This window comes from Diadema antillarum, unplaced genomic scaffold (genome assembly GCF_040938485.1).
Source record: "Diadema antillarum isolate AM-2024a unplaced genomic scaffold, OU_Dant_1.0 seq00001073_RagTag, whole genome shotgun sequence".
Taxonomy (NCBI): domain Eukaryota; kingdom Metazoa; phylum Echinodermata; class Echinoidea; order Diadematoida; family Diadematidae; genus Diadema; species Diadema antillarum.
In genome coordinates, this window is record NW_027271897.1 from 220,096 (window position 1) to 244,451 (window position 24,356).

General features: G+C 41.5%; 1 protein-coding gene across 2 annotated transcripts in view; it reads left to right on the forward strand.

Annotated features, from left to right (window-relative positions):
* LOC139743357 (uncharacterized) overlaps positions 1-24,356 on the forward strand; it is a 249,322-nt gene that overhangs the window by 148,122 nt on the left and 76,844 nt on the right. For both annotated transcript variants that reach the window (XM_071653843.1, XM_071653842.1), the window contains one exon: positions 1,587-1,708. In XM_071653843.1, the coding sequence (XP_071509944.1) occupies positions 1,587-1,708 (122 nt within the window). The remainder of the gene's footprint in view (positions 1-1,586; positions 1,709-24,356) is intronic.

A 24,356-nucleotide genomic window follows, 5' to 3' on the forward strand; every position in this document is an offset into this window, starting at 1 on the left:
ACAATTATAGCAAACCTACACAATGTACTTCAAGGAAAGTGAACATTGAAAACATTTCTGACAAACCTGTCATTTCAATATTTTGCCAGTTATGTGAAACTGTCATCACACATTGTGAAGACATTGTACTATACACCTATTGGGAGAATCATGCACTATGGCGGAGGCATACCAGTTGCCATAGCGATATTTCTAGTTTTACTTTTTCTTTGAATAGTTGATGTTACTTCTTTGTTTGTTTGTTTGTTTTTGGTTACCATGTAGATTGACATGAAGGGGGCGGGGTTGTGGGTAGGTTATTTTTCTGTGAGATCAGAATACCAAAAGCAAGCATTCGTACATTGTAGCTTGCTCATGGCCACAGTGGTGGGCTGTCTGCTACAACACTCACAGCCCCAAGTCTCGAAGTTCTGTGCCCGCACATTTGATCTGTAATCTTTCTGTGTCCTGTTGTGTAAAAGTTCAAGGGTAGTGTCATCGGTTTTAAACATCTAAGCGAGTGGCATCGCCAGGCACAGATGTAAACGAAGATTACAGCATGTTGTTATGCTATCAGCACGCCTCCCAAGGAAGGGGGTTGTCCTTTAAGCTCCGCTAGACGCGCATCCCAAAACACTTTGTATCCCCAGCAGCCCGCAGCTGTACATTTAGCTGATCGCCAAACGGGACACCACCATCAATTTTGACTCGAGATGCAGCGAGATCTACATAATCAGTCTCAATCTACACTGTGCATAAACTGCTCAAGCAGTTTACAGCTAGGGGTTATTGAACACCACTGTGCCATCATTGCGCTATGTACAAGGAGATAGTTCCTGATAGGCATTTTTTTTTTAAGAGTTAGATAAAATTGTTTGTCTAGATTTCTTGTTTGCTTGTTTGTTCACTAATATTTCCTTGTCTTCTATGTTTTGAATTCATTATTGCTGGTGAGGTGAGATGAGATGGTGAGATGTTTGTGAATAAAGCTGCTAAAAAAAGAAAGAAAATACTAGGAAAATGTGGCCCATTGTGTGATTCAACCTCTCTTTGTAATGTCTTATCTTTACATACACACCCACCTACACACACATCTGTATTTTGTGTCTATTGAGATCTATTTACATGCATGTATATTGACATATATATGAAGAGTTAAAATGCAAAAACAGATAATCACTAAATTTTCAAAAGTAAGGCTGTCATCAGATAATTTAATAGAATTTAAATCTATTCCATGATATTTCTCTCATTGCATTACAAAAACATATTTTTGAAGATATTAAAAAAATTCACATATATTTCAATCATTTTCTTTCTTTTTTTTAAACAGATTTAATCTCAAATATCTAAAGTTGATGAAAGTTAGTATATCTGCTTTTGCACTTAAATTCTTTATGGATGTTTCATATGTAGATGCATACACACACACACAAACACACACACACATGTCACGCATCTCTCGTAATCATCTGTAAGACTCACAGTAAAAAAAGATTAAAAATATGTAGTATCAACTGCATGTCATGTCAATTCCAGTTTATGAGGCTATATATTTGTTTATCTGTCTTTCTATTTCTCTGTTGCTTTATATTTCATGCTTGCAGAACAAGTGTGTAAAGCAATCACATCGGGCCATGACAGGGCATGTAAGCTGCTGAACCACAGGTCACCATCGCTGGACGCTGCACTGGGATCGATGAAGAAGGGGACCCCTGACTTCCAAATGGTAAGTGTGAGCAAACTTTAAAAGAATATATTCACTTGAGTTGATCCAATGATGGTGTTTGGACCTTCACATTCTTTTTACCTTCTCTTCCACTCTGAGATCTGATGTAAAAGAAAAGAAATGAATGGAACTAACAAACAACATCAACTGATATGATCATGTGAACTGGATATATGAGTACCAGGATAAACGCACATACACACCCACACATACACACACACAAATACACACATACACGCATGCATGTCATATCTGTTGGTTTCATAGAAAGTGTGTCCATCGCAGACCGGGTGAGAAAAGTACATTGCCCTGCTGCAGACCTAAATTGGGCGCAAATTGGTAATTTTCAGCCGACTTACTTGTCAGCCGAACACAGAGCCTGCTGGGCTGCCAGGCTCAAGCGGAGGTGATGGTCGCAGGAGGGCTGGGTTAGCGGGCTCCCATATCAAGGCCGAATATTATGTTGAATTGTCAAGGAGAGAGAGAGAGAAAAAAAAAGGGGGGGAAATGGAAATGTATCTGGAAACCGGAGCAGAATGCTCAATGATGGGGTCCTGCATTCATGCCAGCAGAAATGTGTGTGTGTGTATGTGTGTGTGTGTGTATGTGTGTGTGTACAGGAGTGCGTGCATGTCACTGTGCGTGTGCAGTTGTTATTCATGTGTGCTCTTTGGGCGAGTGCGTCACGCCAAGGGGAACATTGATCATTCTGTTTATACGGAAAGCCAGACAATACGCTGGGAGGGAAAAAAAAGAAAAATGAGTGACCCATATTCTGATAGATACCCAATTTATTGGTGCAGAGTGATAGAGTGAGGCAGCGAAGAAAGGGATCGACAGAAGAAGGGAGCGCTGCGAAATTGACAGAGACGGGTCCCTGCTAGACGGGGCTCCTATGGACCATGGATTACCCATCTGTTGTTTTGCTCTTTCTTCCACGGGGCTTGTGTGAACACCTAGCTGAAAAGAGATGACCAATATTCTTGTCTTTTTGTTTTAAGATCCCAATTCCATCTTGCCATCATAGCCTTTTAAACTTGTGTGCCAACCTCGGAAGTTGTTCGCTTTGCAGCGCATCTCAATGAGTCTCACCCAAAAAATTGTTCTCGCAACGGCGGAAGGCGAATGCAAGACGCATGCATTCTCCAGTGTTTCTTCGAAAGGGGGAACCATTGTGTGGCGCTTATCGCCAGCGCACAATGGCTGGCCTAGATTCATGTACTGCCAGGGAAAAGGCAAACACATATATTATGCTAGCCCCACCCTATGTGCTAAGTGTACAGCTCCAGACTTTTTCTTTCTTTATTTTTTAGATGAAGACTAATGCTCACTCATTCTTTTCCTGTAGAAAAAAAATGGGAAGGGGGAAACCCAAGACTATAGTAAATGTCTGTACCTTAGTCCTCTAGTTCCTTGGTTCCATATGGACTCAAAGGGAGGATGTGGGAGAGGGGGGGGGGGGAGTTATAAATGACAGAGAAATAAAAAGAGGGAAAAAGTATTTTCCTTGGGGCATTGATCAGCTTTACTAGAACATATTGATGTTATGCATTAGCCTGAAATCAACAATTTCTAATCATTTTTTCTTTTTTCTTTTTTTTAAAGAAAAGCACTGCACTTTTCCCCTCCTACACTTTCCCCTCCCCCTTCACTTAACATGAAAGAATGAGTCTGGATATGAATAGAAAATGGGTTATCCTTAAATGACTCTCCTGATCTGGCAAAATCCCAAGGGGACGGATGAATGCAAGCTTCTTTGATACTGCACTTATATTTGACACATCTAGGCATGTGACACAATTACACTTGACATAGTGTCTTGCCAACCATGCACCTGGCTGGCAAAATTGACTGCTCCTTTCAGTGCATTGCCCCAATTTACTTTGTCATGCTGGAAAATGTATTGTGCAACCACGTTGGTCGGTGAATCACGTCGGTATGAGTATGAAACGAGTGATATACCAAGTGTGACAATGCTTGGCATAAATGATCCTGTCATTTTGTCTCCGCGACCGATTCCGTCAAATGTAACCCTTCGATTGAGCTGCTATCTAACCTCTCCTCCAACATCCTCTGCCCCCTTCCTTACCACTGCTAACCCACCTCCCCCCTCCCCCCATCCCCAATTCAATTACAGTCTTCTGCACTGGAAACTGATTTCCTCTTTCCAGCTTCTACGCTGTATCATCCATCGCTGCTTTGGCAGTGCACTCCCTCGATCGAAACGGAATGTGTTGTCCTTCCAAACACGTTGCGGTTTGTTTCCAAATTTCAACTGTCAAACCTATTGGAGTCCTGGGCGGATGATGATGCCCATGTTACTTGCAAGCGCATCGCTGCGTGTGTAGATATAATCGCTCTGCAGCCAATGTGAAGAAAACGAAGCCCCACAAACTAGCAATATTTCGAAGTGAGGGGATTGGCCCCCGACATTAGCTTCCAATACAGAGTCTCAGCCTCTCTAATAATCCTCACCTCGCCCTCCTTCCACGCTCCCATCACCCCCGGGGCCTAATGTGGAGTGAGAAACCAGTTAAGATTCATGAACCAGAACATGCATTTCATTCCAGAGACTTAAGTGGCATGAGGGCTGAATAGTCTGCAAACAAGACTTTTCGTTCCCCCCTTCCTTCAGCCGACTAGCTAGAACGGAGGGATTATAGTCTTATACCTGAAGACAGAGAAATTGATGGAAGCATAATGCGAAGGGGAGATGAGGATGGTAATTCACAGTGGTGTGTTTAAGGAAGGTTTTGCATAGTGCGCTGTTGTATATCTGTGCGATCAACATAGGTAGATGTGTCGATATTACAGGAAACGGATTCTTTTTATTCCTTATTTTCATACATAGATTTTCTTCTTTCTTTCCTTTAGAGGTTAATTTAGGGAACTTTCTTCTCAGTCCATTTGCATCTTTACAAGCCACAAAGTCCGCGATGTATACATGATTTGTAAAATGTATATCCCATTGCAATACCATTTGGCTTGCAGGGCAACATCCAAACCTCATCTGAATGGGATCATGTAATGTTCCAGACTGATTAAGTCCTGGAGCTTGTGTTCATCTATGTGTGGGTGTGCATGTGTTGGTGTGTCAGTGTTTTTGTAGTTGTTTTGGTTTTCTCTTTATTTTTGTGAAATGATGTTGGGCATTTGAACAGTCTTCTGTTTCTTTACAGGATGTGTGATTTCACAAAGGTTGTCCTGTGTAAGTAGAGCTGCTGTTTTATGTGTGATAGATTTACTATATTCTGTAAAGATATATTTATTGCTAGATTTGCCCTTTAATATTGATCTTCTTAAACATTCCCCTCCCACCTTTCTTCTTTTTTTTTGGGGGGGGGGGGGGGGATGGGGGGCATCCCCAATAATGTGCTGCTCCATCTTGTGCACCATTGCAACTCCTTTCTGAAGTGATAATAAAGGAATACACACAATTCATTCCTTGTCTGTCCCTCTGTCCCTCTCTCTCTCTCTCTCCCTTCTATTTCTGTCTACCTGTGTCTTCTTCTCTTTTCATCTCTATCTGTTTCTGTCACTATCTGTCTCTCTCTGTCTGCCCCAATCTCTCTCTCTATCTCAATGACTTTTAAGAGAGAGAATAAGAAGGAGGATGGATGATTCATGGATGTGCTGTAATGCCCTAGTTCGAATGTGACTATCCCGATGATGCAGAGTGAGGGCGTGTGATGCTCTATTTGCAGAGCAATTTGCCTCACGCATGTGTGCTTGCCTGCATTATCATACATGTACACGCTGTACCTCGAGCTCAAGTAAAGGAGCATGATTCCAGGGCACACTGCACGATCAACATGGTGGACCCATTTGCTGATATTCTTCTTCACCCACTATTCTTGCTTTTTACGTCATCTTTTTTTACATAGATGATTTTGCTTTGATAGCCGCTTTTGTTATATTCAGCCTATTTTTTCTGTAGTTTTCTTTCCTCTTTGTTTTGTTTTGTTTTTCCCTGGAATGTATGCATTTCATGGCCGTGTGTGTTAAATTCAGATGTTATTTTATCAATAGCAAAGTCGGGTCAAGCAAGATGAAATTAGTCATTTCGCCGGAGACAGAAAATGTTTCCCTAACTCTTTGACGCTCCATAAATCAATAGCGGCTTTTGATAGATGCAAGATTTCCATGCAATGTTGCCATTTGTGTCTTGTGTTTGTGTGTCAGATGAATGTTGATGGCATTAATATATTCAGCTCTTGAAAACATGCATATTATTCTTCATATGCAGTGAGAGTGAGGGGGGGGGGCTGAGATTGTTGTTTCTGGCTAAGAGACTTACAGTCTTTTAATATCTTCAATAGATGAGTAATAATGATGATGGTGAGGATGATAAACGGTACATAGGCAACTCTCAAATGCTGAACAAAAGTGTCCAATATGTGAGTTACCTCAGTATGTCAATTCATGCTGCCAACTAGGGTGAAGCTGCATGATACGGTTTTCTAATGACCCATAGATGAAGATCTGTCTGTATGTGTGTATGTGTGTGTGTGTATGTGCAATGTTGCCATCATATTAATCTCTTAATTTTGCGAAGATGATTACTTTGGTATAAGTTTTCTTTTTCCAGGGCCTCTCTCTCCCTCCTCTTTTGTTGTTGTTGTTCCCTCCTGTGCTTATGGTGCAAGCGCAATCGGGGGCGATACATTTCTCATTATCCGAAACTAAGCCGCGGGACCAGACTCCCAATACAGTCAAACAGAGGCAAGCGGCCCGCGTAATGCTACCTCCGACATGGCCCCCGGCCAGAGCATCGCGAGAGGGACAGAGGGAGGATGCAGTTGAGGGACCAACTAAGATTTGATGATGATGCAGAGAAAGATGAGAGAGAGAGATGCCTTTTTAAAGGGGCTAACCGAGCGCTGCAGTTTTTTCAACATCCTCATATGAGCAGTAACGAACGTTGCTTTGGATGCTACGATTCTCTTCGCTGTTAACTTCCGATGGAATAGGCAACGCAGGGCAAATCATTCTGTCGTCACTGATTCATTGGATTAAGGTTTATGTGGTAAAGGAATAAATTACAGCCGTGCTTGCTACATCGTCATATAATATAACTGATTATACTTGGTACCTCCGTACGACTTTTGCTGGATAATTACCCAGCTTTGCCACATTTTACACTTCACTTGATACCCCCTCTTCTGGTGTGAATTTCTAGTATTATATCTAAATGCAATCGGGAGATAATTCCAATTCATTTCGTCCCTAACCAACTTTAAGAAGTGCTTGAAAACAAATCACTTCTGCACCTTGTGCACATACCTGGCTCATCACTTGCATCCTGACACACAAATCATCATCCGTGGTGGCGCCATCTGTCTTTTACCATGATGGGAGGGGGCCATGGAGGAGTAAATGTAATGGGAAATTGATTTGTCGTTGGTGATGCTGACCCCAGCAATAGTTGCGTGCAGTGGAGGTTGTAACAGGGTCACGACAGATAAGGAGAGAGTTGAACATAACCAAGGTTCTCACACTCTGAATGTTGCCGATTCCTGTATGAGTATAATTCTATATTTTACAAGGATCCCCGTCTGTCCTCATTGGCCAGTAACATTGGGATTTGCACAAAATACAATTTATAATTTATGGCGGTTTGATTGGAAATGAGTAGTTTGAAATATACATCCGTCACCAGGACAAAAACAATGTGAACTTGAGAAAAAAAAAAGAATGATATCTCGATATGCATTGTATTCTTTTTATTCTTTATGATCTTTTGTTCTGTGATCATGCATTACATTTAATTGTACCTTCATAAGTCTTCAGCAGTTTACAGATGTAGCTGTGTAAACCGTGACTTGTGGGTATTTTTGTTATATAAGCTAAATCTTTGGTGTGTGTCTCTTCTCTTTACCCCCCCCCCCCCCCCCCCCCTTCCAGGCTGTCGGTTGATTGGTCTTATCTTTAATTCTCTTGACTCCGGCGATAAGGTCAAGTTCTAGTCTTATCTCTTTGGCAATGCTCTTTGAAATGTGATATTAATGATATTGATTTGCCTGAGTTGAAATGATAACCTATGTCACTCCTGGTGCAACTTAAACAACGTAGTTCAGGAAGTTATTTTAGGTCTTGACATCTGCACATGGAAGTATGCCAGGAACACTCCATTCTGAAGCGTATTTGGAAGAGAGCATCACATATGATGCGATCTTTAATGAGGAGATGCTTGAGGGATCGAGCAGCTTTTGGTTGTTGATTGCTATAAGGTCATGTGAATTTGGCAGAACCTTTGAAAAAAAAGAAGAAATCGGTGCTCTTCTTTTATCACTTCTTTTCTTCTCTCTTTCTTTTTTAAGAAATCTGTTCCAGTCTTTTTGAATATCTGTGAAGCGAGCACATATGGTGATTTGCAACTCAGTACCGACAGAAAGTGATTGAAACATACGGATTGCAATGCCGTTTATGCCCCCTATGATATGAAACAAACTAAAACAAAAGTGAACAAAAGAATAAGATGAAGGAATGGGAGGGGGGTGTACCAATGATACAGAGCCTCGGTATGAGAAAAATTCACTTATGTGTACATCATAGCTTCAGAGCTGTAATGGCCCTTGAAGGTCATGTGATACAGACAGAATTAGGTGATTTAGTTTTGATAATTCTCCTTCATTCATAGGTTTGATTGTTTGTTTGTTTTTCATGTGCGTTGTTCTCTCTCATTTTAAAGACACTAATTCTGTTCTACAAACATGAGTATACCAGCAGATGTTTGACACGGAAATGAAGGGCGATGAGGGGTAATGAATGAATCCGATATCTGGGGCTGAGCGTGCCCCATCCCTCTCCCGAAATAATATAGTGCTGCGGGAGATGTCACTCCCTGACCCACTTCATGATATCATAGTAGATTACATATTCTGCTCAGCAAACGATGTGCGTATACGTAATAGGGATTTGAGGGTGCGGAATATTCTGCCCTCCGAACGTTGAAACGAGATACAGTTTGGGTAATTGGTCAAAGAGAGTGCGTATATGAATATCTGCTGTGCTGTCGGGCCTGCCATGCATTATCTGGGTTGAAGGAAACAGCAAAGGAATGAATAGAGATCCCATCCACACCCCCCCCCCCCCCCCCCCCCAAAAAAAAAAAAAAAAAAAAATACAATGATCTGTTTTTGTAAAGCAGCTATATGCCCACACCTGCAAAGCTAGAACACTCATCAAATGAGTATAGTCAATGCAATCACTATGGTAGTGCATTTAGAAAGATTTTCTTCAGAACCAATGATGATGTATAGGTTCAGTCAAATAAGAGCACTTCTGAAACACTTCCGTAAAAGATGTTAAAGTACATCAGTGCAGAAGTGTGTACTACAGTGTCGAAGCTGTTCAGCTGTTGCTGGGTCTGCCATGGTATTACTAATTTACTATTGCAGCAAGGCCGTGTACATTACAGAGTATGAAACACTCATCCTAAGCACTGAAAGAGTTTCTCTATTATTTATTTGTTGTTGGTTTTTTTTTGTCTTCGTTGGGTGGGGGGAACATTATTTTCATTATCATGGTTACTATTCTAATCTATTGTTCTTTCTATGTGTTATAATTCTTATATGGCTCTTTATATTATGATCCTCATTGAGTTAAACTAGTTGTGATCACCATGAGAACACTTCATATTCTGTAGAAATACATTTGAAAACAATATTGCCATCTCGATGCAAAGGCTAATACTGGTGACGAGAAAAGCGACAGTAACATCCAAGTCAATCTCACCAATGATTTTTAGAGGCACCTGTGAATGAACAAGTGTTCCTTTTCTGCCAGGAAGCAAACCAAATATTTTGGGCAGCAGCCGTTCTTTCTGTAGAGGACCAGAGGAAAGCAAAAAGGCCACTTGTTGAGCCAATGTCCTGAGACGTGACGCAAACTTTATTCATTTGCAATTCCAGAGTGAAACCGTCATCCATCTTCCTCAGAATACCTAATGAAGGAAACGTCCAGATTTGGAGGAAAGTTATCGACCAGATGAACTCTTATTACTCGGAATCTACGATGTCAGCCGAAAGGTTTTCGTCACTGCATGCATGTGAGGGTATCCTTGTATGTGTGTGTGTGTGTGTGTGTGTGTGTGTGTGTGTCTGTGTGTGTGTGTTTACTACACACACACAAAAAAGTGTCTGTGTGTGGGTGTTTACTACACTTGGTTGTCAGTTTATTGGCCTATTGGGTTTATAAAGTATACATGCGCCATGATCGGATGCTTCTTGATGAGGCATTGGATTGAGATTATACACTTCCAGCCTCTCTGTTGATTCTATCTTTTCATGTGTATGGTGACACTATACAAAGACCATGAAGCAAGCAAGTTTGGAATGATGGATTGAGCCATGCAGCATGATGGAGTACTCATTAGTTTACAGCTATCTGTAGTTGGCCTTCCCATTATCCACCTTTCTCTTTTATCATCCTCCTTCACATGCTACCAGAAATCTTCCTCTATATCTTTCTTTCTATATCTCATTGGCATGCCCCCCCCCCAAAAAAAAAAAAAAAAAAAATAGCCATACCTACCCCCTGTTCCTTTTTTTTTCCCTCTTGCCCAAACTTCCTACCAGACCTAATAGCTGCCAAGGTGTACCAGCCAGCTAACCAATTCACTGGCTACATACATAGTATCTTCCCCTCCCCTGCGCTCCTTCCCCTCCCCCTTGTTTTAGTCAAGTCAGTCAGTCAGTTCATCATCATCTTTCTGCCAGGCCAGGCCCCGGGATGAAATCCAAGAAGGCTCCTCGGAGATGGGTCATGGCTCACCACCAACCTTTGGCCCGGTATCAGTCTCTTACGGGCCCTGGCTGGCTGGCTGGCTGGCTGTGCTGGCTGGCAGTGCTCCGAACAGAACAAGAGGAGGGAGAGAGAAAAGTATTTGGGTAAACAGGCTATCAGCTCAATGCAGTCCTGGTAACATATCTTGCCTTCATCACCTCTAAAGGGACCCGTTCCACTGCCGAGACCAACAGGGGAAGAGACATCTCTCAGACAAGAGAAGAAAAGGGAGATGGAGTGAGAGAGAGCAAGGGAGAACAGGACAGAGACAGATACATACGCAGAGAGAAAAACAGAAAGACAGACAGACAGACAGACAGACAAAGATAGTTAGAAATAGTGAGAGAAAGATCGTAGGACGAGTCCCAAGTATACTTGGGGGTAGGTTTCTGTGGGAAGTGCATGTTATAGCAAAATCAGACCGTTCTCAGCGGGTTAATATGCCTTGCACTGATCCTACAATAGCCACGTAACATTGGCACATATACCTAAAATCAAACTGGCATCTAGATCATAGGGAAATGTTACAGTAGAGTTGTTTCTAAACATTTGCACAGGCATGTTACCTGCTGCCATTACTGGAAAGCTAGGAAAAACCACTGAAAAGCAAGATAACGTAAAAAAAAAGAAAAGAAATGGCTTTAAATGTTTTTAACCAACTACAGCAGTTAAAATCCATGGCAGGAAACCAGTGGATCCATCATCGACCAGATGGGATCCAGTGCTCAAAACAGCGCAACACATTCCTTCTTCTACGGTTACAAAAACCTCCCAGTCCTAATCGCCCCTTCAGATTCGAGAGAAATGCGAGCGAGATGTTTTGCTGTTAAAGCGAAAATATACTCCCATGTTAACGCAGATTTTTATGAATAGTATGTGATTGGACAGTCAATAGTAAAAACTTTGATTGACTTGGGCCAAAAGTTATGGAACTTCAAAGTTTTGCATAATACTATTTTCACAAAGTGTAAAGGCATTTTGATGTTTATTAAGTGGAGTTTGAATTCATGTTCATGTGTGCTTTAATGGACAGAATAAAACAACTACAGTAGTCAAAACTTCAGTTAAAAAAATGGACTTAAAAACAGAAAGTCACTGAAGTTGTAAATGTTACATAATACTATTTTCACATAATGGATATATATATCCATCCCACTCACTGTGGTATGTGCGTAATCAGAGAAAGTGTTGATGTCATGTCCAAACAATATTCCATTCCACTTTGCTTGCACAAGACCATCACTAGATTTGCTTTCATTAATATAATATACTAGTAGGTACAGTTGCAATCCCACAGAAAGGATCGTTCCAGAGATTCTGTGATGTTTAACAATGGTAATCTCATAGTGTCATCAGGGCCATAACATTGTGAACGATTGACCAAAAACAATGACTGGATAGTATTGGGTACATACAAACCAACAAAAAAGTTGTGAAGCAGTGCCATTATGGTTGTCTATTGTGCATTTGTTGTCGCGACTAATATCATTCACAAAAAAACCACAAACAAACATAAAGAGACTTGAGATTTCTCATTATATGTGTCCACATTTAACTGTAGAAAAAAAGGGGGAAAAAATTGAAAAATCTATTGTTTGGTTGATTCCACTGGATTTACTGCAGTGAACCAAAAGATGGAGAGGGGAGCATTACTTGGACAGCCCCTTTTTGTTTCACGGGGAGTATCTGGCCAATGCACTCGCACTCTCTGTGTCTAGATATCTCTCTCCCTTTCTCTGTTTGTATTCTATGCATCTTCCTTTTGTTCTACATTTTTTCTTTCTTTCTTTTTTAATTGTGTAAACAGCAAACAGACCATGCCATAAGTGTTTCCAGACTTGCACATGCCAAGCTGGAAAAAAAAAAAAAAGAAAAGAAAAAGGCAAGCCTTGACAGCAATGGTAGAGAGACACTGGTACCCTTTGAACCCGCGCAGATTTCTGGCTCTTTCGTCGGGCCTGTTCAGCTCGCTGCAGGACACATCAGGATCACTTTAATAGTCAGCCGTTGGCTCTTGAACACAGACCATCCTGCCACGACAGAATATGCACACTATGCTGAAACACATGCAGTCACCTAGACGAGTACATGATATTTCTCAGGTCTGCCCCAAGAATCATGTTCTCGTAGCAGAAGCCTGGAGGGCATCATCACGCTGGGCATTTGTGTAGGTGGATTAAGCCTGTTTACCTGCAGCCCAGGAGAACTGCGGATGGAACTGATCATGTTTATAAACAAAAGAGAATGTGAATCTGTGCCCTTCCTTGTTGGATTAGGCAAAGTTAACTGTGCGTGTTGTAACCCTTTTGCAAATAGTTACATCTTTTCCTTATCGAAGGAAATATTTAAAAAAAAAAGAACTACAGCATTCATCAGAATTATAAATGGTCATAGAAATCCATCAAGACCATTTGCTACACTGTTCCCTTGCAAAACAAATTCACTGATAATTCAAAACTTCAGATGTCAGTTCATCTTGCCAGGGATCTTGGTCAAGTCATCTAAGTTTGTTGAAATGTGCAGCTATGAATCATATCTTCGTATTCCTGCCAAACGGATTCATCTAGGATAGGCAAAGCATTAGGAATATCACTCGCTTTCGCATTTCATGAATATGTATGCTTCGCTTTTCTGCAGCTCTATCAGATGCTGACAGATGAAGAGTTACATGACAAACACAACAGCCACAACGAGTGATTTTACGAAATCCCACGCATGGGAGTGTCTGAGGGGATTCTCAGCAAGTAAGCCTCGATAGGGAATCAGGGAACACTGGTTTGTTTGCTGTTGTTTTTTCGGTACAAAAACCTGAAAATTGACAACATTTTTGTATGGTTATTCAACAAGAGATTACACAAGAGCAAGGAGAGTACATAATTTCTAGATTGAGAGAGAGAGAGACGGAACAGACGACAAGCCCAAAGAGAATGTCTCTGATATGACATCCGGTGGAGGATAGCCGTAGGTGAGTTGCAGAAGATGCAGTCAATAATCCCCCGTTGCCAAAAAAAGAAAGATTCCCACAAGAGACGGCTGCCTGTTATCGTAGCAGTGAATCGCGGCATGGTCGGGAATGGATCGGCGAAAAAAAATGTGAGCAAAAACTGCACAAATTATCGGTGAATCCATTTGATAGGGCCCCCCATGGGAACGGTTTGATGGATGCATGGGTCATGTGACTTTGATTTCATTCGGGCGCTCAGACGTGGGCTCGCACATTTCTTCTGCACCTTCCTCGCAACTCGTCACCCCTTGCGCGGGGTGTGATTGGGAGGGCGGTAGTGGATATCTGATGGTTTTAGGGGAGCAGATGAAAAAGAAGAAGCAAAAAAAAAGAAGAAGACAAGACTAAGGGTTGGGATGCCCAAGTAGGAAGAGTGAATCATGCAGTTTTAGTGAAGCTCACATGATGTACTTCGATATAGGCCAATTGTCAGGCTGAGTGACTATACAGCTCTTCGATCTTCCCATCTCGATGTCCTTTTTCTGCCCCTCCTTCCATCCCTTATCTATCCCTTTCTTATTCAGTGGAGACCTCTTCCGTTCTACCCCTCTCATATGTCCTTCCCTTTCCCTGTCCAATTCCCAATGACTAACATGTCTCCTTCTCTCTCTCTTTGTCTTTGCTGTTGTTGTTTTTCTTCTCCCTCCATCTAACTCTATCTTCGCTCACCCTTTGATTCTGTTTTTGTTTTTCCCTCGCACATCTCTCGAGTTTTGCCTTTTCTCCCCGCACTGCCGTGCGTCTGATCAGATTTAAACTCCCTGCTGATGTTCCAAGGAGAACTTTAGCAAGTTAGAGAAAAAGATAGAGATAAAGATGGGGGAAAAAAAGAAGGAAGGGAGGGTGACAGAAGGAGAGAGAGAGAGAGAAGGGACAAAAAGAAAGAGAGGAGGCAAAGGAAGAGTGGATGTATTCCACAGCTGCTGTTAAGTAATGCTCAGTGGCAGACCCTGTTAGGATGCCTTCTGTGCATCACAACATTTCGGTTTGTTCATGTGTTCTGCTTTGCATTATTGACACACCCTCCCCCCCCCCCTTACCACTACCAACCCCCAACCCCCATTGGTTCCCTCTGGTTGTTGCCTAGCGATGAGGTGGGTTCTCTAATAAACTGCCCAGTCAGGGCTGTCGGACATTAAAGGGTGGCAACTCCATTATCGCTTATATGCAATATTCATAGCATTTCTGACAAGTTTGTGGTCAACCAAAGCAAAGTTTCTACAAGAAGCTGGCCTCTATTCTCAACATACCTTTTTTTTTTGAAACTGACTGAATTGTTTCCATTCATAAGCAAGAAACTACAAGTTCTAAACAATGGAATCAACCATCACTTGCACGATTGTCCTGCAAGTCCAATTCTACAAAACAGCATATTTGCAAAAATATGAGGCACACAGTAGTCAGTAGTCTCAGGGACATTCTTCGATTATACGTCAGGGCATTGATATATTTCTTTCCTTTTATTTATTTATTCATTTTATTTTTTGTGAATGTGATCATTCTTCACTTGTATTGTAAGTATTAGGATTTGTGACAGAAACAAACCAAGCAATATACATGTATGTTGAACACAACACTTTCAGACAGTGTGACCACATTATTTTTTCCTTTTTTTATTGAAAGAACATGTATGATTTTTGTAATGATAAATCACAATTTAGATACTGACTGATTACAAGTCCTAATATATCTTACATAATAACTTAATACTTCATGATTACGTGGCCATATATCTAGTAGGAGAAGAAGTACTGTCATATTTATTGTTTTAAAAAAAAAATATGTGTAACAGTGGTAATAATATTCAAAGAGTATTTATGATGAAATGCTTTTACCATGTTTTCCATTCTAGATGAAAAGAAGGAGTCATAAACTAAATGATTATTGATGAATTTGTACTCAACATATCATCTTTCTTCCGAAATGGTTTTCTTCAAAGAAATTTACTCCATTCGATGAGAAAAATGAGATAGTTATGTTGATGAGCGTTTGATGACTGGCTGGTAGCAAATGGCCCGGAACAAGATAAGAAGATATTAGAGGTTCACACACCATACTGCTGATGCTATAGCGGTGTCGATCTGCCTAGGGACGGGACTAAGCACGTTTTCCAGGCCAACATTGTCAAGTTGCCACAAGCACCAGTTATGTAGCCGATCATCCTACGCATCTAAGGCACTATCCCATTTACCTGCCCTTGAACTCTGATTTTGTATTTCATTTTGTGTTTCATTATTTTCTTTTCCTTTTCCCCTCTCTTATCGCGTAGAGGGGTGGGGGGTGGAGTTGTTACAGTGAGTAATGTTAACATGTAGAAAGAAAAAAAAAATTACCCCAAGATTTTTAGATGCATACTGTCTGCAGGAAGGGGAGTGGAAAACAGATTTTCTCCATCCGTGGTTTTCGGGGGGACTGACTGGTCTGCAAAGATCATCAACTGCTGCAGGAAGCTGAGGACAAGCTACGTGTCGTGGGGGGCCCCCGACGACGACGAGCAGACCGAATTGTGTGCACTCGGCGACAATCACGCTCTAGTTGTTAATCACGATCGATCTATTTTCCACGGACAGGTGGTGAATGAGCTGCAGAGGCTGATGCACAGTGCCTTTCACGATAATGCCCATGTCTGTCTGTCAGCCGTATCTATGTATCTGAAATGTTCCCTACGCTTCTGCTTCTGTACAATCAGAAACATAATGCACAGAGCGTTGCGTGCGAACTGCATATAAAATGCAGGGATTATGCGGTTAAAAGCTTTGGCTCTGCCAAACTTACTAATGTTCTCGAAAAGAGACGAATGGTGATTCTATTCTAACCTAGCCCATTCAGTATAAATCCGTATATATTTTTCCCTGACAAAGACAGCTAAGAAGCCATTTTTGTGATTGTGAGACAGTTGAAAAAAAAAAAAAATTTTTTTTTTCAGACTTCTCTATACACTTGAGTAATTTTCACACACAAAAGAACAAGTTATTCAAGTATTTGTAGCACTGGGATCTTTTGGGTATATATGTACGGCTATATAGTATTGTAACAGCATATCACTGTTGGTGCAACAAAACCTCATCTCTCAAAAATGTAGCTTGCAAACTGCATATAAAATGCAAGGACTGCGGTTAAGAGTTTTGGATCTGCCAGACATACTAATGTTCTCAAAAAGAGACAAACGGTGAGTCTATTCTAACCTCACCCATTTGAGTATCAATCCTTACGTATTTTGCTTCGACAATGATTGCCAAGAATCCATCTCTGTGATTCTGAGACCGTAAAAAGAGAAAAGAAAAGAAAAGAAAAGATGTATTTTGTAAAGTGCTCTACACCCTTAACCCGTTGGAGATGAATCCCGAGTATCCTCGGCCTGGTGTATATGGAAATGCGTGTTGTAGCAGAATCAGCCTGTCCTCAATGGGTTAAGTAATCTTCACACACAAAAACAAGTTATTCAAGTATTTTCCAGCCCTGGAATCTTGTTGGTTAAGTGTACAGCTACATTATTTAACAGCATACGCGACAATGACGTGAAGTCACATTAGATGCAGTACAGTTCAAAAAAGCAAAAACAAAAAACAGATTGGCATTAATGGAGTAGAGCGTGCAAAGTATAGTGTAGAGTATAGTGTGCTCAATCAATTAAATCTTATTTTGTTTTTTTTGTTTTTTGAAAAAGAATTTGTTGAATAAATTGAATTGAGTTGAATCTAGTGAATTCATAACTGACAAATACTAGCCTTCTGAGGACTGATATTTAACATAGTGATATTTTGGTATGGAATGCCATCTTTCGGCAAACTTCTAGCAAAATATCGAGAGAGTTCCCCGAGGTTGGGAATATGAGTAGCACATTAAATGGCGTGTACGGTTGAAAGGAAGCACATTAGCGCTCTTGGTTTCTGACGGTGAGTTGCAGCAACCAACAATTCCGCAGGGCATAGCAATATTCAACCCTCTCCAGGAAGTCACGTAAAAATCCGCTTGCTAGAATGCAGTATTTCTGTGGGGTACTATATAGCCTCCATTATCGATATTGATATGGCATCTGCAGTAAAAAGGAAAGGAGCACGCAGTATCTGATAAGAAGTGATAGAATGAAATTTCGCTGCCTATTTCTGTGAAAGTGATTACTTAGGAAATTCTTTTCTCTCTTTTGAAGGAAGTTTATGTATTGGTACAATGCATGATTAATTAATAAACAGCAAAACAAAAAAAAAAGACAGAAAAGAATAGAGAATGTTATCAAAAACCAGTCAGCCTGTATACACTTTGAAGAAGCAGTATTTCCGAGTTTATCCATAGCTGTAAAGTCCATATACTCACTGTTTGAGCATGATGCCACAAGATATGCTTTTTAGATATGCTTTTTAGTGGATCACTATTTTCCATAATCGAATTTATTTTCCGCTCGCCCACAAAGTATTTATACAGTGTTTTCCTAAATATTGTACATGTTATATGTTGTTCTATAATTTGTCTCGTATATATATTGCATGAATCTTATGCAAACGTTTGAACAATATTTCATCAAATGTATACTTTGTACTATGTTTTTTTATTTTCGATGATTGGAAATAAACTATGATTGAATTGAATTGAATTGAATATGTGGAATCCCAATAAATCTGACCAAGTAGAAAGAACAATGCCAGTTAAAAATCCATCTGGTGATTGATGTTCTACATTTTGTGCCAGTCTAGAGTACAGGCATACATTCATCTTTGTTTTGTTTTGTTTTGTTTGATGATATCTTTCTGTGCATGGCAGTTATATGTTGGTTACTTCTGCCCATATTATGCATATTATGCCATTAACAATGCTATTAAAGAGCATCACCATTCAGAATATTCATCATGTTACATCTCGCACACAGAGGTCATAAAAGAGAAAAAAAAAAAATGACACTCATGTTACTTCTTCGTTTTGGGCTGGTTCTTATGGCATGCCCCGTCCTGTAAACATTGAAACTTGTTGTCAACGGAATGAGAAGTAGATCAGGAATTGACACCATTTGGGATGTGAGCAGAAATTGTCCGACCTCGAGCACATGCAATTCAGCACACAGTCTGAAACAATCCCCGCTGTCTCCTACAACAAGCTGGAATCACAGTTGACAGGGAAGTCCATCCCGGCTATGCTATATATCGAATGAAGTGAACGCCTGCTGTGGAGATGCAATATCGTGGCATGGTGAAATGTCACCAGCATGTTGTCGACGTGATCATGTGTTATTTTGTTTTCTGTGTGATTCGGGGGGGAGAGGAAAAAAATACAAGAAGCCCACTCAATAACGGAACAATATTTGCTGAGCCAGAACATGTTCTGCTGGCAAGCGCTCATTCTAGGAAAGAAGATATACATCTGAGAATTGTGGGTCAGCAGAAAAAAAAATAGCGCAACGAAGAAACAAAAAAAAAATAGGTAAATGCCATTCCTTGTTTGGAATGATAGCCAACAGGAGAAAGTCCCCCAATTTTGACCTCATTTCATAGATTTCCTCATTGTGATGAACAGGTGGTGACAAACGTTATTTGTACCTTGGTATTTCCAGGATTATAGTCATTTCACTAAAATGTGTTGAAGGATACACAAGGTTTTATACTTGTGTTTTCAAGGTTCACCTTTTCAGATTTTTGTTGGAAAATTACCAGAAGATAAAGAGGATGGGGGGGGGGGGGGTAAGCACCAGTAGATATGAACATAGTGACAAGCTATTACATGCCATTCACAGTCACTTTCAGGATGAAGGTATGGTAGAAGGAAGGAGGGGAGAGGAGAGGAAGATTGCTGAAAAGATGACCAGATAGGGGCAAAAGAAGAGGAAATATACAAGCGTTCAAATTCATGTGCTTTGTGGATTGGAGGGAAAGCTGTGTCTGGTTATGAGACTAAGTGTAAATAAATGTGTTTGGGGGCTTGTTTGGATCTGTCAGGAAGTGTGAATGAAAATGATTTATCAGCCCAGTGGATGGTTGAAAGGGGTGGGGGTGGTGGTGCACTCCCGCCGCCCTGCACTTCAATTCTCCACTGCGGCAGTCATGGCTAAAAGTGGGTTACCCCCACAAAAGCGCCCAAACTGAGGCCTGCCTGCCTGCCTTTTGTGAGAGTCGGCATGCGGCGGCGTCTAAAGGTGTGAAAGACAACCATTCCTGACATGCAGAGTAGGAATTCGCTGCAATTGTATCCAAAATGTGTGCTGTCTGTTTATCGGTCTGTGTGTCTTTGTCTCTCTTGGTATGTCCATCCCTCCCTTACGTGACTTTCTCCTTCCATGCCTATATGTCAATCTGTTGCTGTTTTGAAATGTATCTTTCTGTCTCTCCTTTTGGATTCACCTGATATTAGTGGAGTAGGGTGCCTTCCATGTAGGCCTACATGGTGCTTACAAACTGTATCTGTGTGTTCAATTCACAGCACCTGATATTTTACCTGCCATTAGCTGGTATAGCAATTGGGAATGCATGCATCTAAAACAGTACTCCATGTTTAAGGAGAGACCGAGAAACCGCTGGCGCTATTTTTACCCCTGCTGAATGAGCAGATGTGTTAGATAGAACCGGCCAGTTTGAACACCTTCTTCGCTTCTCTTGTTTTTCCAAATCCAAGAGTCTTCTTCTTTCCCATTGCAATTTCAATACCCCAAGGTGAAAAGCTCTTGTGCGCACACTTTCCGGCTGCGCCCACCTTATTTTTAGCCTTTCTTTTTTTTTTCTAACCTTCCCTCCCTCCCTCCTCCTCCACTCACTCATTCGCTCACTCCCTCTATCTGTCTCTTTATCTGTCTTTGCACGCTGTCTTTCCCCATATGTAATTACTAGGGGTTATGTACTTAGCCTTTTTCGCATCTCACTTATCACACTTTTCCCTCAGTTCTGCTTTTAACCTCCCCCGTAGAGCCACCATCCCTCTATCTTTTGTCAGGTTGTTTGTCACGATGCATTGTCCCTTCATACCCATTTGCTGTCTGTCCTCGTGATGTGTTTTGCTCCTCTTATTTGTTACTCTGTCTCTGTCTGTCTGTCTGTCTGTCTGTCTGTCGATCCCTCTGTTTTCTAAGTTTTCTCTGTTCTCCACCCTTTTACACTCTTTTTTTGTTACTCTTCTCTCGCCCTCTCTTTCGCTCTCTCTCTCTCTCTCTTTCCCTCCCCTTCTCCCTCTCAGTTTCTGTCTTAATGCACCATACTGATGCCCAAACTCGCGATCGATTCCCTTCCAGATAAAATTGATCACGTCATGAATATGGGATCTAGAAATTGAGTGTTGGAATGCAGAAATAGCTTCTGGGTTCATGATCGCGAATAACCTCCACCACGAGGCTTCGTTTGCAGTAGTCACACACTCTTGCCAGAAAAGACCGTGAGTGATTTTTCTTCTTCTTCTTCTTCTTCTTTTTTTTCTTCTTCCTCTTTTTCCCTTAACCCTCCTCGCCTTCTTCGTTCATGTTACAAGTTGACTATCACCTTTATTTGCATGTTTTGAAGGATAGATCAAAAGTTGGTTATAACTTTGTGATCGCTTGCTAGAATGATTTCTTGTAATGTTCCGCTAATTGGCCCGTGTAAACCGGATAAGCTGGCACTGGGGACTTCTTTCAGCCGGGTCGGTAATGTGCTGTTTAGGATTAACATGCCCATTTGAAAAACGGTCCTCATCGTGCATAAACATTTCAGGGGAGACTGCGAAAAATTTCCGAGACATGCATGGCAACCCGATAACGTGCATCCCGGGAGTGTGTTAGGATGTAACCAGAGATATTGGCTAGCCACGAGATGGAGAGAAAGCATGTGAGAGAGGGGAGAGGGGATGGGGTAATGAAATTGTGCTGTTTTGGCAGATTTTCCCCAGGAGCTGTGATATCTCTTGACATCCATCAAGTAAGATGGAATCAGCTAAAAAACAAGGGGGGAAAAGAAATGTTCGTGAAAAAAAAAAAAGGAAGTAAAGAAGAGGCAAAATGAGAGTTTATGTGAGTTTTATGTCATGGGGGGAGAACCATGATAGAAAAACGTAATTCTGCCACAAGATCTTGTTTTCTCGTCGCGAGCTGGGGATGAGGGGGGAGATTGGAGCCGTCGGACACAGGAGTGCGATAAAGCAATCTAGGATTTCAGAAACGGTCTTTATAATTGCACGGAGACACCCTGGCACTCGGTGGTAATTAATGACCAGTACATGCCCGTGGCTAGAGTCCATTTGAGGAGTGCCTCCGTGAATGCCAAATCAAATAAGGGCATCGCCAGAGACCTAGTTTATCGACGGATGCGCATGCGGATATGGTCGCAAAAAAAAAGAAAATGGGGGGATGGGAGCGGCAGGGAATGGGGAGCTTGCATTGGGTGTCCGGACCGCGAGCCCTGACCGGAATTAGTGTCCCCACAAACAGGTGTCAGGGGTAGTGTGAATTGGCATTGTGTGATAACACCTTGAGCTCTAGCCATGCATTGCTCTCTGCATATTTTATCTGGTGTATATCACACCGGTGTCAGAATGACGGGCTTTTGCAATGGTTCACTTGGGGATGGGGTGGGAGATACGTGAAATGAGAATCATTTGGGGGGGGGGGGGGTTGGGAGGGAGAACTGAAAGAAGAGTAGTATCTATCATATCAAAGCGGATAGTATGTCACACAGGGAGTGGCGACCAATTGCGCTTTGCTCACAGCTCGTGAACGAGAAGTCGTTGAACTCGGTGAAAAGATGGCCGTTGATCGGGCAAGATTGAGAGAGAGGGTAAAAAAATATGGGGCAGTTCTCCCGGTGGTGATGGGTTACCTAGATGGGATGTCGTCATGGAGGAGAACGCTGCAAGAGACGGGGGGGACAGGGATGACGAACAAGCGCTCGAGCGGCACGCGGAGAAAACCCTAGACACGTAACCTGCCGCTTTACCAGGTCATTGACTTACATACACAACCCGATATTCCCTACCCGGCCGCTGCGCCTGCTAGACAGCTTCTCGGATTCACAAATTTATACGCAAATCTGTCTCATTTGCATATCCCTCTTCCCGTCTTCCCCTTTTCCTTTCTTTGCCTGCGCAGACTTCAAATTGCTCTTCTGTGATGCAAATGCTTCAGGTTGTGCCTCCGACGCTTCAAGAGAGAAGTCACACGCTCCTCCAAAACAGCCGCACATTTTCTGCGGAATTCGTACAAAATTATTAGACGCCAGTCCGAACAGCATCAGTCAACAGTGCATTATGAACACTATGTCGCGGAAAAAAGAAGAAAAAAAGAAAACCTACTCAAAAACATCAACAAATAAACAATATTTTTTTCACCCCTTTACATTATACTGCGTGGGATTGTTACTAACACATTCTTGGATTGTATTTTTGCTGTTTTGTTTTTTTTTTAGAAAAAAAAATTTTTGATTAAATTAGGGAATAGAAAAAGAAATACACAACTAAGAGCTACTGTAGCACTGCAGCTGTAAACATCTTCCACCTACTTTTTGTCACAGGTCAAATGTAGTACTTTAGGAATTGTTCAGGAAAGTATGCCTGTTGCTGTTGTATGATGCATCGTGGAGACAGTTATGTTTTTTTTCTTCCACCATTTCAGACTAATGAGGACATTGTCCTTTTTTGTTGTTTTCCAATAAAAGAGTGATTAAATTCATCTCACTGTGGTAGTTCATGTATTTTTAACGATACAAGCAGTCCAGTCCTTCCTCGCTTGGCCATCTATAAAGCGCTCCACACTCACATCGTCTCCTCACCCCCCCCCCCCCCACTATTGCTTTAAGAACTTCAGATAACAGTAGAAAGGAACAAGAAATAGTGATGAATAGTGGTGCAACACAAGGGCAGTGGCAACACAATGAATCATAGGGTAAGCATATTAAAAGTCAACTATCTCTCCCTCCATCTATGGTGATTAATGGCCACCCCTGCTGAATAATTAATACAGGCTAGAAGAATGGACGTGAATGGCAAATGCCATATTTGAGACTGCACCATTCATTCTTTCTTCATTTCGGGGGGGGGGGGGGGGGGGGGGGGAGGGGGAGGGGAGGGTCGCAGTGAGACAAGATTTGTGGCGATCAGAAGAAATAAAAAAGAAATTTATGGCAGATGGAGCCAGAGTAGGTGGGGAGACTTGCTTTTGCCTAGATACCGCACGCAACTTGTCATTAGTTTGGGTAGCGTTTAAAGGGAGGTGCAAAGAACCAGGAAACCTGCGTTCTGACGAATTGTCGTAGATTGGCATCTCAGCGCGCTTGGTGCCAGCAAAACTAGTGAGAGCAAGCCAAACTGCATTGCATTTATAGGGCGGAAAAAATTCACCATAACAACAGAGCAAAGCATTTTTTTTTGTTGAATTTCATATACTTTCTATTGGTTTTAAGATAGGCTTTTCAATATCGGGTAAGAGAATTTGTGTATGACCATACCCTTTAAAATAACACGTTTATGGAGTCTATTATGAAGCATTGTTTGTGTGCATGTAATTGCTCATCAAAGCATCTCTCACTCCCAATCAATTTTGTGGCATTGTCTCTAGTGACAGTGAACCTTGTATACAACATGTGCCTAATGTGGATGTGTGCTGCTGGTGCTACATATACATCCAGAGTTGCCAGTGCAATATGCTACATGTACTTGCATTTCTCGTCTCATACAGCATCGTGTATAAGTCCCACGATTATCTGCCCTTGCAGAATCGTGCTCTCGTAGCTCCTTTCTGCAAAAAGCACACCCCATATTTGTGACATATACAACAATATCTTTATACCTGCGCTTTGACATTTAAGAAATAATACCATATCAATATATTTCAAAGCTGTATGTCGTATTCTATGGTATGGGTCAACAGTGTGGTCATGCAATTAAATCAGAATACTGACCTTTACCAGTTCAGCTTGC